At 41.2% G+C, this 23,540-nt stretch overlaps 1 protein-coding gene across 3 annotated transcripts in view; it reads left to right on the forward strand.

The window, feature by feature from the left end:
* Positions 1–23,540, forward strand: part of Plcl1 (phospholipase C like 1 (inactive)) — a 315,943-nt gene that overhangs the window by 260,752 nt on the left and 31,651 nt on the right. For all 3 annotated transcript variants that reach the window (XM_031367529.1, XM_031367531.1, XM_031367530.1), the window contains exons 3-5: positions 2,640–2,843; positions 15,351–15,426; positions 17,468–17,577. In XM_031367529.1, the coding sequence (XP_031223389.1) occupies positions 2,640–2,843; positions 15,351–15,426; positions 17,468–17,577 (390 nt within the window). The remainder of the gene's footprint in view (positions 1–2,639; positions 2,844–15,350; positions 15,427–17,467; positions 17,578–23,540) is intronic.

Consider the following 23,540-nt stretch of genomic DNA (forward strand, 5'->3'; position numbering starts at 1 on the left):
AAAAAAAAAACATGTATTTAACCTTCTCTTAGAAAGGTAGTTTAATTGAAGGAATGTGGTTTCTGGGATAAATTTGTCCCTGTGTGGTCCTGAACAGATGATAGTTGGTCTCTGATGATCCATTTTTCGGCAGAAGGCAAGATCAAGAGAGTTACACCACATGGCTCTTGTGAGAACTGAGAGAGCACACAGCAATCACCCGGTTTTAACATGGAGAAGCCCAGCCTGCCTCTCCCTTCCTTGTGATGCATGGCCACAAACTTCTTTTTCATAATATCTTATATAGTCAATAAAGGATAGTGTTCTTCAGACATGACCAGACAACAAGTATTCACTAAAGTCTTGTATGGCAAAGTGGACATAACTCAGTTTCCTTCATTCCTTTAGCTAGCACTGTTATAAGAACTCACTTATCCAGAGACTTTGCCCTCAAGAAAGCAGAGACATTAGAAGACATTATTTCTCAGATCTTGCAGTTAATAAATGTCGAAGTTAGACTTTAAATCCCAAAGTGTCTGATGCCAAAACCCATTATTATTCACGTGAAGCAGAAGCACCAAGCTGTGACTTAGTGAAATTATTACAGGCAAGTTCTTCAAAGAGCCAAATGGTCGGAAAGAGTATGATACAAGATTTGTTTCAGGGTGGTTTGCTTAACCACTTTGTTAAACATCAGCCTATGAACATGCTGTAATCTTCTCTGTAGTATTTCCCTACCTAAACTTGGCATTCTTATAAAACCCTATGTTAGATTACCCATAAGCCATTTTTATACCTAACTGCATTAGAAGTTGTGTAATTCTTGAAATACAGCCTTTATCTCATTTTTTTTTTTTTGAGAAGAATTTGGGTGGGGTGATGGCTCAGCCAGAAAAGCATTTGCTGCCTAGGTACAAGGCCTAGAGTTCAGATCCCCAGAATCCACTTAGAAGATGGGTTTGTGGCGACCTCCTGTAATCCTAGTGCAATGCCCAAGGCCAAGACAGGGATCACTGGACTAGGATGGTGAGCTACACTATCTAATTCATGATTTCTGGATCTAGTAAGAGAACCTGCCTCAAAAAATAAAGGGTGAGCTCCCAGATCTCCACATGCATGCCCCCACACATGCCCCCCCCCCAGAAACATACATATACACATGTATGCAGACTACATATACATACACAAAAAGAAGAGCTGTTTATAAGGCTTTCCTAGGCATAGTTAATAATTAATGATATCCTAACAAAGTAGCTTGGATAAAGGAGTATTTGGAGAGTAATATGTAAAAATTAATAATACCATGATAATTAATAAATTCATGAGACATTCAATAGGTTCAATGTTGCTCATTATTAATAAATGTAAAACAGCCACAGTTTTTCCAAGTTATTACTTTAGCATCAGTTTGAGTACATTAGTAATAGCCCCAGAGTACCTAAACTGTGTTACTGTCTCATTAAGGAAAAGAAATTAAAAAGCACTTTCCATGGTGTCATTTAGCCAAGAGTGAACCCAGATTTGAATTATCTACCCCTTTCTCCCTTCATCACCTGACATTTCTGTGTGCTGAATGAGTCTGTCTCTTTGCTTGTCTGTCTCGTGAATCACTTTCTCTCTATGTATGTCTGTCCCTGTGTATCCACAACAAAGAGCTTTTGCTGTATGTGAATTGAGTAGCACAGAAAGCACCACATGGGTAAGAGGGAATACTTAACAGAAACCTTTAATAGAGTTTTACAAGGGATTAAGTCACTGACTTCATCTGACCCCAGCTGGCCTAGATAGCAAACAAAGGCTGTCAAGCAATATCCATAGGTTCTTTCAACCTGTTTGCTATCGCCTGTATTTATTACCACAGCATACATACACATATATGTTACTCTTGGGTCAGGGATGTAGAAGAGAAGACAACTTTAGATTAAGCTATTAATTAGCTTAGATTTTAAAAGGGGATTATATGGGAAATCCACAACAAGTAAGCTTGGTTGTTACGTTGCTCTCTTAATAACAGAGTACACAGAAGGAGATCAGCCTCGAGTGACCTCAAGGTGTCTTACTAACTCTGGCTCTGAGGCCCAGTCTCTTTGTATGTAGAAGATATTTTCGTAATATTAGAGCACCTCAATTTTGTTAAAGATTATAACATCAACGAATAAGATGTCCGTGCAATTCGTTTTCTGTATGCGCTGTGCATTTCTGATGGGCTGACAAGGCAACATTGCTGGCTGCTCAGATGGAGGCTGGTGAGCAGTGATGTCCCCCTGGCTTAAGATGCTAAGAGAGATGGCATCTGGTTCAGGAGTGTGATGCTTTTCTGATCCCCATGATATAATTTGAATGCAGTACTCATGTGTAGGTCCTGCTAGTGTGGGGGCATTCCTGTTGCTATGTCTGCAAAGCACAGAGCATCCTCGAGTCAGAATCAGCTCTGTGGCTGTCTGTGGCCATTGGTAAATACTAAAGCCAATGGTTCAGATGGTGACTAAGCTATCTGTATTACTTCTGCATGTTGCGGCAGATTGGCTTGGCTGTGATCCAGGCTGCTCTGCACTGTACATGTCTTTGAGGGTATAATTTGTTGAATTCACTTGGGTGTGAACTGGGGGGTGGGCAGTACCATGTGGTCAGACATGTGATTCCATGTTTTCTCCTCGTAGAACGCCATAGTGTCTGTTAAGGAGCTGTGTGGACTCCCGCCGATTGCCAGTCTGAAACAGTGCCTGTTAACCCTGTCCTCTCGTCTCATCACCAGCGACAGTACTCCGTCCGTGTCTCTGGTGATGAAGGACTGCTTTCCTTACCTGGAGCCTCTGGGTGTGATTCCAGATGTGCAGAAGAAGATGCTGGCTGCATATGATCTGGTAGGAGGTTGCATCTTCCCATTACTAATCTCAGTGTATGGACATCTCTAAAAGCAGGGGTTCTGGGGTGGAATTCCAATGCCCAGAGCAGAGTGGCTGCGTCTAAAGTGTGGTTGGAGGTGGCAGCCAGAGCTTGCCATTCAGTATCCATGCAGCCCCGGGGAGGCCTCTGAGGACATGGCAAATGGAATGATCTCTGATTTGACAAAGAGTAAGTGGTTTCCCAGTCCTCAGAAGCATGCCTTCTTTTCTTTTGAATGATAGCTCCTGACAGAGAGATGCTCAGGTCTCAGCACTGCTTGATGATGGTTGAGACAAATGGCTTGTCTGTAAACATTTCTTGGCAAATGATACTATCTGATTTCATTCTGATGACTTAATAGAATTTATGGAGTGATTAGATTTAGGGATAACTTTATTTTTGTGTTTCATGCTGTAAACAAAATTAAAGAGCAAATGACAAAATGTCTGACATACCTAATTAGGTATAAATAAAAATATTTAACTAGAAGACCACTTACAAGCCAGTAACAATAGAAATATGTAGAAACTTTGTATATCAATCAAGAGTAAGTGTTCTCACATGTGATGTATGAAATTTTCAGGGAATAAATTTAAAAGTAAGTATCTTTTAAAAAGCAACCCAATTATGGCTTAAAATGCAAACTTTTACTTGGAAACTTAGACAGCAACTATCTGAGGAAATGCTCTTGCCAAGTTCTTAGGTGTCTAGGCTCCATCTAACTGTCTGTTCTTCTATTCCTTGAGTATCTTCAAGGTCTAAAATGGCTGCTTAAACTTTACCTGTAACATCTGCAGTTCACCCAACAGGAATGATGGGGGCAGACATATCTTCCTTTATTTAGGATATTATTTTCTGGAATTACTGACAAGAAAAAATATTACTTTTCCTTCCTGTTCATCAGCCTGGAGTTGATATATAGCCACAGTTAATTGCAAAAAGCAATGTAACATGTCTTTTCCAGGGGGCTAAAAGTTGTCTTTTCTATTCCTAAGTAGGAGGAGAATGGACATTAGGGGACAGTGCAGCTCTGCTTTACAAGTCAATAGGCAATCCCCTTTTGCCTAAAAACCGATCAGTGAAATGCACAGCACTTTTATCTTTAAAATAAGTTTCCAATTTCATAAGTTAATTTATGAAATCAAGTATGGTGGTATGCCCTTATAGTCCCAGCTACTCCAGCAAGATGGCTTTGCCCCAAGGACCAAGGCCATTCCAGTCTGAGTAAAATGAGACCCCACGTCTTACAAGCAATGTTATTAGAGATTCCCCTGTCCATTAAATCACCGGCTGAGCCTTGCACTTTTAATCATGGCTCTTCTAATCAGGAATTTAAGGAGACAAGGAGCTGGCGATAGCTCAGTGGGTTAAGTGTTTACTGTGCGAGCACGGGGACCTGAGTTTGAATCCCCAGTACCCACGTAAAATGCCATATGTTGCCACACACATCTGTAACTGCAGTGCTGGGGGGCTTAGCTAAATTACAGATAGGAACCCAGGCACTGGAGAGATGGCTCAGTAGCTCAGAGCTGTTGCTACTGCAGAGGCCTCGCCTTCCATTCCCAGCCCCTCCATGGATGCTTACATCTGTTTGTAACTCCAGCTCCAGCACCTCCTCTTCCTGCCTCGACAGGCAGCTGCACACTTGTGGAAACATTTACACAGACAGTAAGATTAAAATAAAAGAATCGTGAAACATGAGGATTTATCTCATGGACTCCTTTGAAGCTATCAAAGTCAGTTGTTTGGAGGACCAGTAATTGTATGAAGAACAATTGAATATGTTTTGTGAAGCAGTCTGTTTGTGAGAGTGTGTGAGCGGTGAGATTTAAATTGCATTTGTCTGTTAATATGCACATGCAGTCCTAGGAAGGCATTAACAGTGATTGCTTTGGTTTGTCATCAATGGAGTTTATCTTCTTAGTTCTTCTCTTCTGTATGCTTCCTGTAGTTACCAAATTCTTCCTAGCAAACATGATACATTATATAGTTGAATAAAATAACTGTCAGTGAAGAAAATACGAACATTTTACCATTTAAAATAACTAGGAGAAATGCACTTGGTATAAACATTTTCTAAGTGCCATGAAAAAGCCTCCCCTGAATGCACTCTGCCCACAGATGCTCGTACAAGGGCTGCTTTTGCAGAGCGGGATGGAGCTCACCTATTGCCTGTGTCACATTTCTTGTGAAATCAATTTTTTTTTTCATCATAAAAGTAGGGATTGAGAGCTATTCAGTGAATAGGTATAATTGCCGTCTAAGAGGTGAAATTAGGGTACTGGTTGCCATAGAGACAGACAGCAGCCATCACTTATTCTCTTGTAAGCTAAGAAAGGAAAATAATCCACTGCTGAGGGCAGCCGGCCCCTGGAGCTGGGTCTGACTTAAGAAGAATGGCTCTCGGGCTGTGGCTGGACAGTTTCTGCTCCACATCGCAAGTGTCTGATGGTGTTTTCGTCCTTTCAGGTTTTTTCCTGCTAAGTCCAAATCTTAATATTATGCTTTCTTTCATTTCTGTTTTTAAAACACAGCTTACGATTGTAGACAAAGCCAGACTTTCACAAAAGCTGAAATAGTTTAGCATGAAAAGCAGGAATAGTTCAATGGATCCAGTTATCATTTCCTGTGGAAATGGCTTCTCACTTTGGTAGGAAGCTGAGTGAAGGTAACCTGCTGCAGGCTGTGCAGCCAGCACGCCATAGAAGCGACTGAGAGCACTGTGGCATCTGTATTGCATATTTCTTTCAACAGTGCAGATCGTGAGGAGGGATGTGCCTATGCAGCCATTGACCCTGAAGAAAAGGAGCCCCACTTTCAGTTTGTAGGACTGTGATGTATTGGCAGGCCATACACTCTCAGTGTATTAGTGTTTGTGGTTATTTTTAAGAAGTTACCTGAGATACTCTGTAGATCCAGAGTGATCATGTGACAACATGGACTAGATCATGCCACAATACTTCGTCAACTCTGTGGTAGCCTCAGATTTAGGGTGCTCTGTGATCTAACACCTCTGCAGACTTACCACCCTCCTCAATTTCCCCCAGCCATACTGACTTTGTTCACTCAGACCAAACTTGTCCTAGTCTCCAGGCTATTATGAAGCACACTGCATTTGTTCCTGGAATGTCCTTCCCTTGCCTGCAAAGTTTTGTCCTGCCTCTTAATTCTTAGCCAGTCATTTCCTGAGAGATTCTTCTCCAACTACTGACCCCACCTCCATGCTTTTTCCTAGATATTTCCCCACCACACTATTCAGAAGTGTCGAATAGTAATCTGCTCAGTCTTTTAAAAATAATTTTCTTTATCTTCTCCGAGTCCCTCAACTTGAATGTGTGCTCTGTAAGGGTGGAGACTCTGCTTCACATTGTTCTCTTTAAAACTGTGTTAGCATGCAACATGTTACAATAAACTTTAGTTGACTGAACAGGAGCTCCAAGTGTCTGTTACTAATGAAATAGCGTAGTTTTAGCCTACGATGGGATGCTCCATTTTCATTGTCCTCTCCAGGGCTAGCCTTGATGACTTGCCCCCGTCCTACAGACTCAGTCAGAAGGACCATTCCGATAGCCCCCTTTACCATCCCCACCCCCTCCTACAGTCCCCAAATTACTCCCCACCATCTTCTCCTTCCCCACACTTGGATTTCTATCCCACATGACTTAGATGAAGACCTTTCGCAAAACTGATGTTATTAAGAAACCATTCATATGTTGAGCTTATGCACAGCATCCATACACCTCTTTTGATATATCACTGCCTGTGTTCTTTTTTTTTTTTTTTTTTTTTTTTTTTTTTTTTTTTTTTTGATTTTTTTAATTAGATTTTTTTCTTTATTTACAATATCTCCTTTCCCAGGTTCCCCTCCAAAAGAAAAAATAAAAATAAAATAAAATAAGAAAAAAAAACCCTCAAACTAAAACAATCCCCTGTTCCCTCCCTGCTTCCCCTGCTCACCACCCCATCCTCTCCCACTTCCTGGACCTGGCATTCCCCTACACTGGGGCATAGAACCTTCACAGGGCCAAGGGCCTCTCCTCCCATTGATGACCGACTAGGCCATTCTCTGCTATACTCATGCTGCTGGAGCCATGAGTCCCCCCATGTGTACTCTTTGGTTGGTAGTTTAGTCCCTGGGAGCTCTGAGGGTACTAGTTAGTTCATATTGTTGTTCGTGATAAAGGGCTACAAACCCTTCAGCTCCTTGGGTCCTTCCTCTAGCCCCTTCATTGGGGAGCCTGTACTCAGTCCAATGGTTGGCTGTGAGCCTCTACTTCTGTATTAGCTGGGTACTGTCAGAGCCTCTCAGGAGACAGCTATCTCAGGCTCCTGTCATCCAGCACTTGTTGGCATCCACAATAGTGGCTAGATTTGATGACTGAATATGGGTAGGATTCCCAGTTGGAGCAGTCTGTGAATTGTCCTTCCATTAGTCTCTGCTCCAAAGTTAGCCTCTACAACTCCTTCCATGGGTATTTTGTTCCCCCTTTTAAGAAGGAACGAAGTATCCTCACTTTGGGCTTCCTTCTTCTTGAGTTTCTTATGGTTTGTGGTTTGTACTTTGTGTATTCTGATCTTCTAGGCTAATATTCACTTATCAGAGAATGCATACCATGTGTGTTCTTCTGTGATTGGGTTACCTCACTCAGGGTGATATTCTCCAGATCTATCCATTTCCCCAAGAATTTCATAAATTCATTGTTTTTAATAGCTGAGTAGTACTCCATTGTGTAGATGTACCACATTTTCAACATTTCCATTCCTCTGTTGATGGACATCTGGGTTATTTCCAGTTTCTGGCTATTATAAATAAACTACCTGTGTTCTTAATCTCTATATTTGTCAAGGAACAAACACATTTTTGGATGTCTTTTCTATGCAAGGTGCTGTGTGAAGTGGTAGAGATTTTCTTTAGTGTGGTTGTTCTAATGTGAGGGTAAGACTTAAAAGGTGGGGAGGGAACAGTGCCACTCAGCAGCTGAGGGTGATCAGCTCCTTTCATTGGTACTCTATCACTGTGATTGTCATGTAGATATGTGCTCTGCAGGATATCTGATTGTGATCCCTGTGAAAGTCATTTGACTCCTAAAGGGGTCTTGTCCCTCAGGTTGCAAACCAGTGACTTAGAGTCCTCTAGACTTCACCAGGGTCACCATGCACCTTCTCCACTCAACAACAATCACTCCCTGGCCTCCCCGGCCCTTGGCAGAATTGTATTCGCAAATAATTTGGAAATGAAAATGCTATCTGACCTTTATGTGCTTTTTTTTTTTTTTCCTTTGGATGGCTGACTTTTTGCATCTTTAATGTTCTACCAGCCTAATTTTCCATGGATAGTCAAGAGCTATTTGCTTAATATATCCTAGCGTTTTCTGTGTTTTAAATTAATGTGAGAGCTTTTGGGTAGTTTGTGTTGTGAGCGCCTCATTCCAAGGTAGATTAGTTATAGGGGATCGCAGCTGTAAACTGTAAACCAGAGCTGTCACTTCTGAACTCAATTCTTCAACATTAGCGTAAAAGTTAAAACTTTACTATGGTAAGAGAAAGAGATTTTCTGATGATAAAGAAGTCAGACAGTCTAGAGAACATGAATAGAGGATTAATCATTTACTAAGTCTGCCGGGCTGTGATTTGGAAAGGAGCTGGTTGTACTGGCAGAAGAAGGAATGTAACAAAAAAGAATTAACTGCCATCTAGACATATTTGGCAAGTGAAGTAGTGGGAAGTATCACAATTAAGCCAAGAATAATGGGTTGGCTTAACTCTCTTATGTTAGAGTTATTGCCAAAAGATTGTTAGCCTCAAGATGGAAAAATGCCTGTAGTCTCTCTCTCTCTCTCTCTCTCTCTTTTTTTCTCTGTCTGTGTGTGTGTGTGTGTGTGTGTGTGTGTGTGTATACACATGCATGCATGTACCTGCAGATGTCAGAAGAGGCTGTTGGTCTGCTGGAGTTACAGGAGGCTGTGAGCCCCTCTGACTAGTGTGCTGGAATCTGCATTTGAAGGAAGCATCCTGCACTCCCAACTGCTGAGCCATCTCTCCAGCCCCATCCCTAGCCCCTGAATATAGTTCTGTTTATTAAAAGCAATTTCAGTTGAAAAAAGTAAATAAATCAGAGGTATTCTTCTCATCACTGTCCCATTGTAAAGTTTGTGAAAAACATTCTATTAGTTTGAAATTCAAAAAAATATACTAGTTTGCACAGTAATAGAACCTAGAAAAATAGCTGTGTGTGTGTGTGTGTGCTCAGCTCGAGCTATTTATTTCAAAACAATGAACTTGGTGCATGGACACTCCTTACTCTTGGGTGCAGCAATGTCAACTGATGCATTTTTTCAGTTGTTGAATGATGGATTCATTTTTGTCATATTGAGGGGTGGCAATTTCTACTTGGTACCAGGCTCTTTGCAACATTGGCTGTGAAGAATGCATCAAGAAGAATTATTTCAAGATGCTTCTTTGATCTAGCTTGCATACATTCTTGTTTGACCTGTGTTCCTCACTTCTTGAATTTTTGGAACACTTTTGTTAAAGGCATTGAGCTAGTCAAATTGGCCTGAAAATTGTAGAGAGGTTTCATGTGATGATTCATTTTGTCAGTTCGATTAGAGTGAAGAACCCCAGGGCAGGAAGAAGGTACAACTTTGAATATATCTGTAAATATTTTTTTCAAAGAAGATGAATTGAAGGTAAAGATCCACTCTGAATGTGGGTGACCTACAGAATAGTGTCAGGGTCCCAAGTTGGATAGGAAAGGAAAAAGAAAAATGCTAGCCAGTGCCTGTGTCTCCCTTCGTAGGCTTTCTGGTCTCCCTGGAGGTGAGGAGGCAGCCCCAGGATCCTGTCACTATACCTTCTCCTACACGACAGCTGATCCTCCTCAAGTGACCCAAACAACCTTCCTTTTTTAGGTCACTGCTTGCCAGATACTTATTCACATCAACCCAAGAAGTTAATAAAATCTCACCTGGCTTTTTGTGTGAATGAGATAAATTGTACTAAGGAGCTGGGTACAAACCAGTATTTCAAGCAATTTCTCAAGGTTAGTTGGCAACTGCTTTGGAAGCAGAACAACTGAGAAGATATAACGATCCCTTTATGAAGAAAGCAGTAATGTCGGACCGTTGTCACCACCACGAATGTGGAGACAGAGGATGTGGTCAGCTCTGCTCATGTTCTGTTGTCCTGTGCTGTCAGAGATCAGGCTGGGTAGTATGACCTGAGGCTAGGTCCTGCACATGGAGCACATCATTGCCGTCATGGGAGGCACACGGGGAGCACATCACTGCCAGCTTCCCAGCAGCTGGCAGGTTTTCTGAGGGTTACATTTGTTTTTTGTTTCATAGAGAATTGGCTATCTCCATGGGGTTGAGTGCTTAAAATCAAAAAAGGTGTCAGTCCACAAACGGTGTTTGTATTTGTCTCATTTAACAGAGAGCATTCAAAACTACAGAGGACTGTCCTCATCCAGTTAGCAAATATGTAAGTGGCAGCAGTTAACAAATGTGCTGCGTTTAATAGAATTCAAGTCCAATGACTTTCAACAATTTTTCCCTTCTTTTTTAATTGGAAATTTTTCTTTATTTAGATTTCAAATGTTTTCCCCTTTCCAGGTCTCCCCTTCGGGAAACCCCCTATCCCATCTACCCACCCTCTGCCTCTATGCTCCCCCCCACACACACCCACTCCTGTCTTCCCACCCTGGCATTCCCCTGTACTGGGGCATCGAACACCCTCAGGCCCAAGGGCCTCTCCTCCCACTGATGTCCAACAAAGCCATCCTCTGCCACATATGTGGCTAGCACCATGGATCCCTCCATGTTTATTCTTTGGTTGGTGGTCCAGTCCCTGGGAGCTCCAGTCCCTGGGAGCTCCAGGGGTCTGGCCTGTAGACACTGTTGCTACCCACTCCATGGGGCTGCAAACCCCCTCAGCTCCTTCAGTCCCATCTCCAACTCATCCATCAGGGACCCACACACAGGGTAAAAGTTCCTGAACAGAACACTGATGGCTTATGCTCTAAGATCAAGAATCAACTTTCAACAATTTGAATAGATAATCTGAATCATATGATCAGAGACCTAGAGAGCCAAAGACCTGGTTTTTGACTAGAAGGAAGGCAATAAATAGATGGCTCTTAGGAAGAGAGAAGAGCAATGGGTCTGCAAAGCTTCAGAAACATTCTCAGGCAGGAACCTGTCCAAATGTCTAGCACCTTCCTAAAATTGTAGGAATATGCATGAAAGAAATTCTAACTATTGCACAGGGAGACTGCCTTTAATGGCCGATGTACGATGAATTCTGTCTAGAAGATGACGCAGCCATGGCAAGCTTCCACTTTCATGGATTTGCCTTATGGATGCTGCTAAGTGATGCTCCCCAATTTGTTATAGTAGAAACTCAACCTTTAATACTAATCGCAGGGTAACACAGAAGCTTAGGTCTGGGACTCACACTGATCACACGGTAACACATAAGCTTAGGTTTGGGGTTCACAATCCCTGGGTTTCACTCTCAAGTATTTCTCTAACCCTGTGCCTTTAGGCAAATCAGCTCTCGGATCAGATTCTTTTTCTGCAAAATGGTATTGTCTGTGATAAACTATACTTAAAGTGGTTCTAAATAAAGAGTTAGGTGGGACTATGAATTTAAATGGAATTCCACAGAAAACTAGCATCTATGGAGAGTTTTTGAGTCATGATAGGATGAAACCCTACCATTCATCAGTTCAGCTTCCCTGTCCTATCTAGAAGATGTATTCACTCTCACAGCAGGCTTCCTGGGCTTCTGGCTCTGCCCCCTCTTCTGTGCTATTTCCTGAGGATAAAGTATAAAAATTGTGTTGTAGATCTGTCAGTTGGAGCTGGACACCTCTCACAGTCAGGTTTTCTCTATAGTTTGACCAGCAGTAGTGTTCTGAAATGGTCTTCTGCTACAAAAAGAAGCTCCTTTGTTGAGTGGTGAGACCTACACTTCTCAAGCTTGGCCTGAACACAGGATATACAGGCTGGGCTGGCTCAGAGGTTTGATGCACAGCAAGTGCATAAGGTCGGGGGACAAAAGGGCTTGGGTACAGTGGGTGGTGAGCATCCAACAGTTAGCAACAGTGGAAATCTGTGGTGGAACCCCGGCCTAATGAAGTAAGGGGCAGCTATTTCTGGCACTCGGTACTTTTTTACATCTGTCCTGTCTGGAGCCTTGCAGAGAGGAAGTTGTAAAACCATAAGCTAGCAGGGAAAGAACCATGTTAAAGTAGCTCTGCTCTACTGACTTCTACTCTTGATACTTGTGGGTGGTTCCCACAAGAAAAGTCAAGAAAAGTCAGAAGGTGGGAGAACATGCATGGTGCTGCCCAGAGAGGTCTACCTCCCTACCCTGAGCCTAAGCCTGAGCCTGGGAGTGGATTGGGAAGCGCAAACAGAACTCAGAGCAAATAGTACTTAGCATTCATTGTAAATACTGTGCGAATATTCTTATCATAAGCTGTATATGCACAACAACATACTAGCATATTTGCATATACATATATATATATACATATATATACTTTCATTATATATATGTATATATATATATAAATATATACATATATATACTTTCATTATATATATGTATATATATAAATATATATATATATATATATATATAATGAAATGTAAAGAGTAGAAGCTAGTGTACAGTTTTCTTCTGTTCTGAGTGTGCCTGGCAGATTCGATCACACCATCATTGGTTTTTTAGCTCACATCATATCTGGGGAAGGAATTTTGGAAATTGTATTGGAAGGGGCTATTTGCTTGGGTTTGTGAGGTTGTTTTCATTTTCCCTGTTGGAGTCCAGGCAGTTTAGAATGACATAATATAAACGGACCAGTTTACTGCTCTACAGCCATTTGCAAGTTGTGATTCTCTGGAAGAGACATGGGCGAGGCAACTGTCTTTCAGCTTCTTTCCAGCATGAAATTACTCTCTATTCCTGCGATGCCCTGGCTACATTTTGAAACATTTGGCTTTAATTTAGCAAGGTAGCACAATCAATGTTTTTCATATTTACATATGATAAATGTAAAAAGTCTTATTTTCATAAGATAAATGTTAAAAAATCCTGTTTCATCTCATACATCAAATATCTATGTTGTGTACCTCACTTCACGCCACAGGAACATGAGCCTCCGACCTTGGAAACCACAATTGTGGACCACTGGAATGGAGAGGGGTGAGCCTAGTTATGAAATGGTAATGATTGGTACAGAATGTTTGATGAATCTAAGGAGGGGTGGAAATACCAAGGGAAGAGATCAACAGAGAGGAGAATGAGAACTGAGGCCAGGTAGTTTCTCGTATATGGAAATGGAAAAGGGAATAAGAGACAGAGCCAGGGAACTCCAGAAGGAGGATGATGAGTAGTGTTAATTGCTGGGCTGGAGAATTAGGACAAAGCATTGGTCAGGGGAATACCGATGAAAGCCAGAACCAATGTCTGACCATCACAGTGAGTCATGCACCACATTGAAGCAATGGATGTCAGCTGGATTTGATTAGGAAGGGGAGATAGGGATGACTACCCAAATCCACTGCAGTATTTCATTGTGGTTTTGTCAGCTCATTTTAAGTTAAGAGATATAGGGACAGAGGTAGAAATTATCAACGAAAGATAAGAGGAACCTTAGAAAAGGGTCTTCATGAGATATAGAGGAAAACAACATTGCCAGTCTAGACAGAAGAATCAGAGTTGGCGAAAAGGATGCTTCCATCTCAGCTGGTCACAGGGGCAGTGACATTATGGAATTTTGCAGGAAATGTAGTCCACTTAAACACAAAGAGGATCTGTAATAAAATGCTGCAAATCAGCAGAAAGAGGGCTTCTTACTAGAGAATCATGACGTTTTCTTGTTTGAGTGTAAAACCAACAAATTGATCTCAGATAAGATACTATCAAAGGAACTTATCAATCACCTTTTAAAAAGATTGCCTTCCAAGGAACAGATCAGAATCTGGTTGTAATGGATGGTACGCATGGCCTTGTTTGTGCCCATGGGCTGGAGCAGGTCTGCTCCTGTATGTGAGCCCAGGCATTCTTCTGCGAGCATCATGGAGGTAAATAAAAAAGATGACAGTCAAAAATGGAAGCAGTGGTGTGCCAGGAAAGGGGACTCTGAGCTTAGCTCCATCATTAATTAATTCCATTTCACTGGTCAGGAGTTTTAATCTTATAGTTTCTATATCTACAAAAGAAAGGGGTTGAGTATGATATCTAGGATTCATTAAGCCTTAAAGTTCATATTTTAAAAGCATGTGAATGTATTAGTTGTATTTCCATTACTGTAACAAATACCTGAGATTTATTTATAGAGAAAATTGGTCTAGTTGGGCCCATGATCTTAGAGGTTCTTGTGCTTATTATGAGGCAGACACTGATTACTGGTCTCTGGTGGAATGCTGTGTGACAATATTCGGGGCACTTGGCAAAGTCAACCATTTACTGCATGGCTGGAATTGAATGGGAGGAAGAGGGAGGGATTCCATTCACAGCCCCATTGAAGTCCTACTCTAGTGCTATGAAGACCCCCCAGGAGGCTTCCCTCACCTGCTATGGGCACCTTCCTGGGGATCCAGCCATTAATACATGGGACTTGAAGGCCATTAAAGTTCCAGACTGTAGCAGTAACATATGTTGGTTAGGTTAAATGTGGGGTTTGTCCAGCCTCTGAGAATGTTTCTCTTGCCTGAGTGTCAGGAAAACGTTTTTGCCTATGATTTGACTCATTTGGACATCTGGTAAGTTCTGAGAATAAAAAATTCAACTGAAAATGCATTTCGTAAATGCTGAAAAAGACTAAATTAGGTTGGGTTCATGTAGAATTTTTCTCTGAATCTTTTACTTGATAGCTGCGCTGTCCCTGGCCATGACTGGCCATTTGATGAATTGTTTTAAGCCTACAAATCCTTCTCCTGTCTTCCATCCCTCCTTCCTTGTCTTCTTTTTCTATCCCTTGCTCTTTTTTCTGCTTTCTTGCTGTTTAGACCTGGCTGGCCTAAACTTTACTATGTATTCCTGATTGACCTTTGCTAGGCAAACAGGCTGGCTTTGAACTTGCAGTCTTGACCCTGCTTCCCACATGCAGTGGTAACAGCCATGCTCTATTATACTGGGCATCATAGATTAGAAAATGAAGGTGTTAGTGTAAATCAACAGTTTTATTCAGTCTAAACCTTCACAAGTTTTATGGTGTTGATGACTAATTTATAATCTGTATTCATTTATTCAACAATTATTATTTGGCACCCACTGCATGTCTGGTATGTTATACAACTGGTGCAATTCTAAGACAGGTGACTCTTGTCTCAGTGACTGGGTGATATCCGGGACAGAGATTTTCCCATCTCTCACTCATTCCTAGGTGTATTCTGAGAGCATCTCTATGCGTTGTCTTCCCAGTGAGCCAGTTTAAGGATTCCTAACAACTATTCTTTGATGTTTTGTGACAGATGATTCAAGAGAGCCGGGTTCTTATAGAAATGGCTGACACAGTCCAGGAAAAGATTGTACAGTGTCAGAAAGCAGGTAATGTGTTTTTCCTACTTTGTTTAGAAATCACAATGACAAGTCACAGCAGCTTCAAAAAGTTTCTGTTCTTCCACATAAAATTAAGATATTTCAGGGCAGTGTTTACCGTTTAAATCACATTTGTCTTTGTCTGGTAAAGGAGACCTTTATGTGGTGGCAGGTTATGTTTGTGTATAGGAGGGTGATGTTTGAAGAGGTCCAGAGATGAGGGCTTATGAATAAACCCTTTTGTTTGGGGGCTTCTTAGAGTCTTTCATTGCTAGTGGGGAAGCTGTGGTTTTATGTGGCTGTTTAAAAATCACAGTTAGGATTTGAACCATAGTCCTATTTACTTGTGTGTTTTGGATCTTCCAGATTCTCATTTTAGATTTGTTCTCTAAGGATGGGAGGAGGGTCACACATCCTTGTGTGTTCACTGATGCCTGTTTATGCTCACTTTCATCCGTATCGGTGAGCTTTTGTTTCTTGGATCCATGTGCTCCTCCCTCCACACATGAAGTGGTGGTGAGGAGGAGGAGAAGGAGGAGGAGGAGGAGGAGGAGGAGGAGGAGGAGGAGGAGGAGGAGGAGGAGGAGGAGGAGAGACAGAGGATAGTGCTGCTTAACAGTGTGCTTATGATGTTTGAAGAACATGCATTTTCTTACTCAGTCCTCTTAACAACTGTCCATTAGATCCCTCTTATGGATGGGACATGTAAGAGGCTTGTGAATGATCCAGTCTCCGTATCAACACACAAGCGAGTTGACTAGCTTGGAAATAGGTGGTCCTTACTAGTCTTAACCAGTGAGCAACTTTAGATATTTTAATTGACAGAAAAAAATAATCAAAATACCCAACACACACAGAAGCACAGGCAGTGCCTTCAAGTTTTACATGCGTTGACCCGTTTGATCTTCACCACAGTCCCATCTGGTGACACTCCCATAGTTTCCCTAGGGAGGAGAGCGAAGCCTAGCATTTCAAGGGTAGCTCAGACTCACACATTTAGTGAGTGGGTGACCTAGCTTGGAAGCCTGGGCTCTGCGCTCCTGCAAAGTCAATGTGATTTTAGGCTATAGTAATAAAAGTAAGGTGACTGGAACAAGGTGTGAAGTCTCTACCCAATGATGGGATGCTTCAAGCCCAGGTAGGACACTGTGGACTCCCAGATGGAGCTGTCTACATTATTCAAATACAGAAAGCCAACTGGTTCAGTGGCCCTGCCTGGATGTCACCTCAAAGATGGGTCACTGGTAAACAGAAGCAAGTTAGAATGCTCACTGCAGAGCAGAGAAAGTCCAATGACACTTAGTCCAACATCTTTCTTTATACATATAAAGGGCTGGTCTGTGGATGAGAGATTAGAGCTCGTTAGTCCAAGACCAGCTAGCACAGAGGAACATAAACTCTGGGAAAGGAGACCTTGGCTCAGAGTCATCTTCAGCCCTCCAAAGATGGAACAAATTGTCCAGAAGAGACTGTGATTCTTATCTTGAGGTTCCAAGGGAAAGACTTCAGAAGACGAGAGCGATGTAGTTTATGACATTCAAGCCCGAGTGAACAGTAGAGCAAAACTTTTTGAAAGGCCACTCTGAAATACAAAACATGCGGTATTCCTAAGATTGTTTTTTTTTTAAGTCTTATTTGGGATCAAATCTGCTAATTACTGTTTTACCTACATGGGCCCAATGGCCTGCTTTTAGGCCATAGGGCTGGTTCATTAACCAAAGCAAATGATGTGTACACTCACCCGAGCTTACCTCTGCCTCCCATAGCCTTCTACATAAAAACCAGGAAAAGGACAAGTAAGGTCAGTGGCAACTGTTAGAGGCCTTGCTCCTTGTTTTCTCTCGTGTTTCTCTATGCATGCAGGATGCTCTGAATGAAACATCGCCCGCATCAGTCACTCTGAGATGCCTTTTCAGTGAATACAAACAGAGACAATTCAGTTTGTTTAGAAATTATAAGAACGAGCAGGAATATAAATAGACTCTACTGAGAACATTTTCATGGTAAAAATGCATGTTCTAACTTTTCTTACATGTGTTTTGCTTCTAAGGGATGGAGTTCCGTGAGGAACTTCATAATCTGGGGGCAAAGGAAGGCTTGAAGGGAAGAAAACTCAACAAGGCCATCGAGAGCTTCGCTTGGAACATCACTGTACTGAAGGTACATGAGCGCCCTTGCTCTTGTTTTGTTGTTTCTCTGCTCTTCTCTCTACAGCAGAGAGAAGCATCACCCGCTAAGTACAGTGGTTTGAATTTTAAGGCTTGAGGGTACTGACTACCAGGGTTCACTCTAAGGGATGGACAGACAAAGCCTGGGCAGAATTTGTTTTGATTTTTTTATTTTTTATTTTTTTTAATAGGGCAACAGGTTTCATGAAGGAGGCAGTGGTCAGCAGATGAGTGAGATCTAATTTTATTACCGTGTGTGTGTGTGTGTGTGTGTGTGTGTGTGTGTGTGTATATACTTGTGTGTGCATGTGTCTGTATGTGTGTGTGCATGTGTACGTGAATGTTTGTGTGTGTGCATGCTTGTGTGTGTGTGCGTCTGTGGATTTATGAGAACACTTCTGCAAGTCAATATGACTTTTTCATTTGTGTAAAGTTGTGCCAAATGCTGCTGGGAGAGTTCCAATGTAAGAGATCTAGAACAGTCTTACACTACAGAGTATCTGGGGCCACTTAGGAGTTTTATTTTTTAAGAATATTTACTATAAATACATTCTTCTTAAAATTTTTAGAAGTTTCTTGAGATTGTAATTTGCTTTCTGCTACAAATTAATTTGAAATTTGAAATAAGGATGCCATATTTTGTCTTCTGATTAAAAAAAACGACTTAGGAGGTTAGAAAAACGTATTCTGGACATTGTGTTAGGAAAAACAAACCATAAACAAAATTAATAATTGCTAATTTTTAGAGAATACCTATTAGATCCAATGCTAGCTATTTATCGACAGTTACCTGGAACAGTCTGTTAACACCCCTGTCACTGTCCCTTTACAGGTGAGATGGGGTCATTTAGATCTTACGTATTACCAATGGTCCCAGAGCTCATTAATGGTGCAGCTGAGCTTTGAACCCATGGCCCTGTCTTTAACCTGCTTGACAGAGCTTTTGCATATCTCTGAAAGTATAAATTGAGCTATAAGACATATTACCTGTGTCTCTTAAAATTCAGTGCATATGTATTTATTAGTTCCCACTATGTGAGATTTGTGGTAGGCATTGACAGAACACAGATAATAAAAGTTATAGACTTTGGCCTCATTAGCAGCCTGAGGCTGGGGTGGGGAAGAGCATCATTTGTCTAAGGAGTGAGCTTGGGTTGCAGCATTAGAGGAAGAGTACACTAGAACTTTAGTAAAAGACTCTTAAGCCTTTTCCACTTGGGAAAACTTTCCCTGAGAAATTTTTATGCAATTCCAGGTATACAGACATATGAAATAGTCATAAAAATAATTTGCTGATGATAAATATGAAGGCATTCACTTTTGAACAATTATTAAATATATGATTGTGTCATTTATTAAAGAGAAAGTGAAATTTTCACACTAATGAGATGGTTGTGGTTATTTGTCTCTACATAAAATAATTAAGTCTTGACTGAATTTGGTACTTCAGGGAGTAGAGCATCCCAGGGTTTCTGATATTCTGACTTAATCATCATCAATGCTAAGACTGAAACTTTTTATTGTACAAAAAGGCAAAAGCATGTTTAAGGCCATTTCAGAAACTGTAGGGAACTCTGCTCTAATCCCAACCTATGGATCATGTAATGATTGTTTTATGAACTCAAGTTACCAATTCAAACAGAAATCTTAAAAGTCAAAAATTCTGAAACCAAACTATCCACAAATGTACTGATTTGCTATTTACAGGCTGAATAAAGACAGCGGAAACATCCAGGCTTTGTTGGTGGTACCTCCACTGTCCTGTCACCGAAAGGACAGAACGTTTTGGTACATACAGGGAGAACAATACACAATGTGGAATAGTTTCACGTGGAGCAGTGTCTGCTAATGTGACAGCAGGCCTGGTGCAAGCATGCATGCTGTGAGCTCAGAACTGAGGCTGCCATGAATTCAGGTGATTCAGCCAGGTGCCGCCAGCAACTCCAGTTAGTTATGTGCTTGAGTTTTGGATTCATTTTTGTTTGTTGTGCCTTCAGATTGCAATGGCCTCATACCACTATTGTAGCCTTACATAAGACTGTGATCCAAAGTTGAACAAATTGAACCCTAGGTCATAACACAGCACCCTGACATTAATATAAACACTTTCTGAACAGCAGATATTTCTTTGGGCTTGTTAAAGGGACAGTCATCAAGAAAGCTGCTCAGAGATCTGAGAATCAAGTATCTATCTATCTATCTATCTATCTATCTATCTATCTATCTATCTATCTATCTATCTCCTGGGCCTCTAAGACTGGGCTGGAAAGGGGAGATGGGCATATAATTAGTTATGATTATAACTCACAGTTAATGACTTAACATTTAATATGAAACCAGCACTCACAGCTAGGTAACACACACACACACACACATACACACACACACATACACACGCACTTATGTATTTCCTTCCATTGCCCTTACTGGCTGTGTGTTCTGGCAACATCACATGCCACCTTGAATAGATTTCTACATCTTACAGTTGAAGAAACTGAGGCTGAGGCTGGTATACATTTATTGTTGAGTCACATAGTGAATGCCAAGTTGCTATTCTTAACGGGTTACGCATAGTCCTGACTGTTCTCCTGAACCACCTTCTATAAAGCTCCATTGGTGGGTGTTTCCGGGTAGCCTCATGCAAGGATGAGCATGTGTGTGTGTAGGCTGCTGGACAGGGGTGAGATTTCAATGTCTCTGAGCATGGGAGTGATTTCATGAAGATTTAAAGGAGATAATAATCAAAAGAGCCAATTTTTAATGCACAAGACCAGATGGGACTGTGTCATTTGCTATTCCCATTAGTTTCCAGGTGAGACTTCTCCTCACAGAGATGAAGTTTCTGTTGTTATTTTTGTTTTGTTATTAACTTCTGACATCGGCTCGCTTAGTTTTCTAATGTCCGTTGGTATGTTTGCTTGGTTTAATGACAGGAGTTGATTTCTAGATGTGACTGAGCAAATGTTGTGTAAATCACTCCAAGACAGATCTTTAAAGCAGAATTGATCTTCTGTAATGATAGCCTGTGCACTGGCTGCTAGTACTGCAGCCTGAGCACAGAACCCTAAGGCAACAGTTAGTGAATTCTTCCAAACGTCATTTGTTTCATTGGAAATATTTTGGTATCCCTCCCATTGGGTTTACTGGGCTGATTAATGACATGTCCATCAGTGCTGGAAAAGTGGCATCTTTGGAATTTGAATTATTGGGTAAGAGAAAGAGACCTGAGTCCTGGCCCTGTGGATGTTTTGCCATTGGCTCTGCTCTGAGAAGACATTTCCCCTGCATACATACCTTCTGGCACTCAGAGAACTTAGCTGCTGATGGGTCTCCAGTCTTGGTATTAATTCTCTAATTTTAATAAATTATTGTTCTATGTTTTATTTTGTTTCTGTCAATTTACTTGGATAAATTAGTAATAATCACCCTGGCAAGGCACAATCCTAGCATTTATCAGTGGTGTGTGGGGTTCACCTACAAAATTCCTCAACCCTGCAAAACTTGCCCTATACTTCTGTAGGCCAGATATTTTCCATTATTTAAGGGAATGGAGTGGGGATTTATCAGTGCCAATTGAATATGTGGGTTCATGTTTCTAAGGACATTTAATTCCAGTATAATTGCCAAGTCAGACAGGAGAAGATGAGAATGTGCCCATGATGGTGGGTGCTAACATGCAGTGGTGGAGTGGGACATGGCAAGCTGAAGAGAAAGTTGATCTCAGACTGAAACGTAAATGCTTTATGTTTTCCACATATTAGTATATAATAACTTAATAATAAATGATAAGGAAGTTAAATAAAAATTATACACAGGGAGAGAGAGAAAGAGAGAGAGAGAAAGAGAGAGAAAGAGAGAGAGAGAGAGGGAGAGGGAGAGAGAGAGAGAGAGAGAGAGAGAGAGAGAGAGAGAGAGAGAGAGAGAGAGAGGAGAAACTCTAATATGATGAGTGGATTACAATTACAATGGCCAAGTTTGCCCAGAGGTTATACCTTAGAATCCAGCATGGCACTGAAATCAAGATGGCCTGAACATTCCTATGCACACCTGTTTCTTAAATGTATATGCTAGCACCACACATGACCCTCGAAGAGGGGTCTGCCTGGTCCTTTTCCTGTGTTTTCCGACACTTTTCCCAACAGTATGTATGTATCAAACTGAAACAGTCTGTTTCCTTTCTTCCTTGCTATTTGTACACAACATTCAATTCCTTAAACAGCACCACATTCATTACGAGAAGACAATGATGAGTGTTTCTTCTTTAACCCCTGACTCACCTTCATGGTAGCCAGTGGACCACGGTGACTCTGTCGTGTTCCCTTACAAGTCTCTTCCAACTGTCGCTTCTCCATGGTATACTTCAAAAATAAGTTTCATGTCTTGGTTTGTACTGTTTTCATAAAATACCTGAGACTGGGTAATTTATGAACACTAATTTTTTTATATACTTCTGATGGCCAAGTAGTCTGATTAAGGCACTGTGAGGTTTGGTATCTGGTGAGAGGCCCATATCTAATTCCAAGATGGTAAATGGCTATTGTGTCTTCTGGCAGAGTGCTGGTGAATGCTGTGTCAAATGGCGGGCAGGCAGGAAGAACAAAAAATGATGGCTAGTCCCCTCAAACCCCTCAAACTTACAGGGCACTAATCAGTCCATGAGAGTGAAGTCTTCTGACATAGCCAGTGTCTAAAGCCCCTCATCTTCATATTGTTACCAGGAATCAAGTTGTCAACATCAGTCTCAGAGGCAAGACATTCTAACCACCACAGCACTTTGTTATTGAAGGAGTGTTAAACTATCACAAAGGGAACTTTCTTGTTCCTTAAGATTTCCCAAAGTAAAAGACAATTTTACTTAGAGAGCAAACATACTGGTTTGAGTTTGGGAACAATGTCATTTGTGGAAGTTTGTATCACTAATAAGAACAGTTTAATAAGAGATAGCCTTGACTTAAAGTCTTAGACCCCAACCAGGGTGATTTGACTCTTAGAGCATGAAAGTGACTTCTTCGAACTCTTGTAAAATCTATAATGCTAAGATCAGAGACTTAGACTCGAACCAGGGTGAGCTTTCCCAGTATCTAACTGTGTGTTGTTGTTGGACTACTAAGTATTTAAAGAAACTAAATTTGATTGTCTCTTCATTTTAAAACATTTGTGAAATATTGGCAAGCTGGGAAGGCTAAAATAAAGCTTGTCTAAAGTTAGAACAAATATTTTATCATAAAAGAAAATCAGTGACATAGATGATAACTCACGATTAATGGAGAAAGAACTGTAAAGCAGCAGCCTTCCTTGTCATAAACCCCGCCGACTTCTAGTTGAATGACAGAGAGGAAATAAAAATCGAACCAAGCTATAGCTTTGTCAGTGGGGTCTCCAGTTTAATGCATACCAGTGTACACCATAGGATGAGCCTATTTCTATGGGGTTTCGCTTTAGCCGTGACTCATCTTTCTGCCTAACTTTCTTTTTTTTTTTTTTAACTCTTTTATTGGATAGTTTCTTTATTTACATGTAAATTTCTCCTTACCAAGTTCCCCTCCAAAAAACAAACAAACAAACAAAAACAACAAGAACAGACCCCTGTTGCCTACCCCTTCCCCATGCCTGCCACCCCGCCCTCTCCCACTTCTTGGCCCTGGCATTCCCCTACACTGGGGTACAGAACCTTCACAAGGCTGATGTCCTCTCCTCCTATTGATGATCAAATTTGCAATCCTCTACTATACACATGCTGCCAGAACAATCAGACCCACCATGTGCAGTCCTTGGTTGGTAGTTGAGACCCTGGGAGCTCTGAGGGTGCTAGTTAGTTCATATTGTTTGTTGTAAGGGGCTGCAAACCCCCTCAGCTCCATAGGTCCTTTTTCTAACTCCTTCACCTAATGAACATAAATATATGAAGTGTTTTTGTTTGTTAGTTTGTTTTGTATTTAGTAGAGCTTAAAATCT

The sequence above is a fragment of the Mastomys coucha genome, unplaced genomic scaffold, assembly GCF_008632895.1.
Source record: "Mastomys coucha isolate ucsf_1 unplaced genomic scaffold, UCSF_Mcou_1 pScaffold14, whole genome shotgun sequence".
In the NCBI taxonomy this organism is placed as follows: domain Eukaryota; kingdom Metazoa; phylum Chordata; class Mammalia; order Rodentia; family Muridae; genus Mastomys; species Mastomys coucha.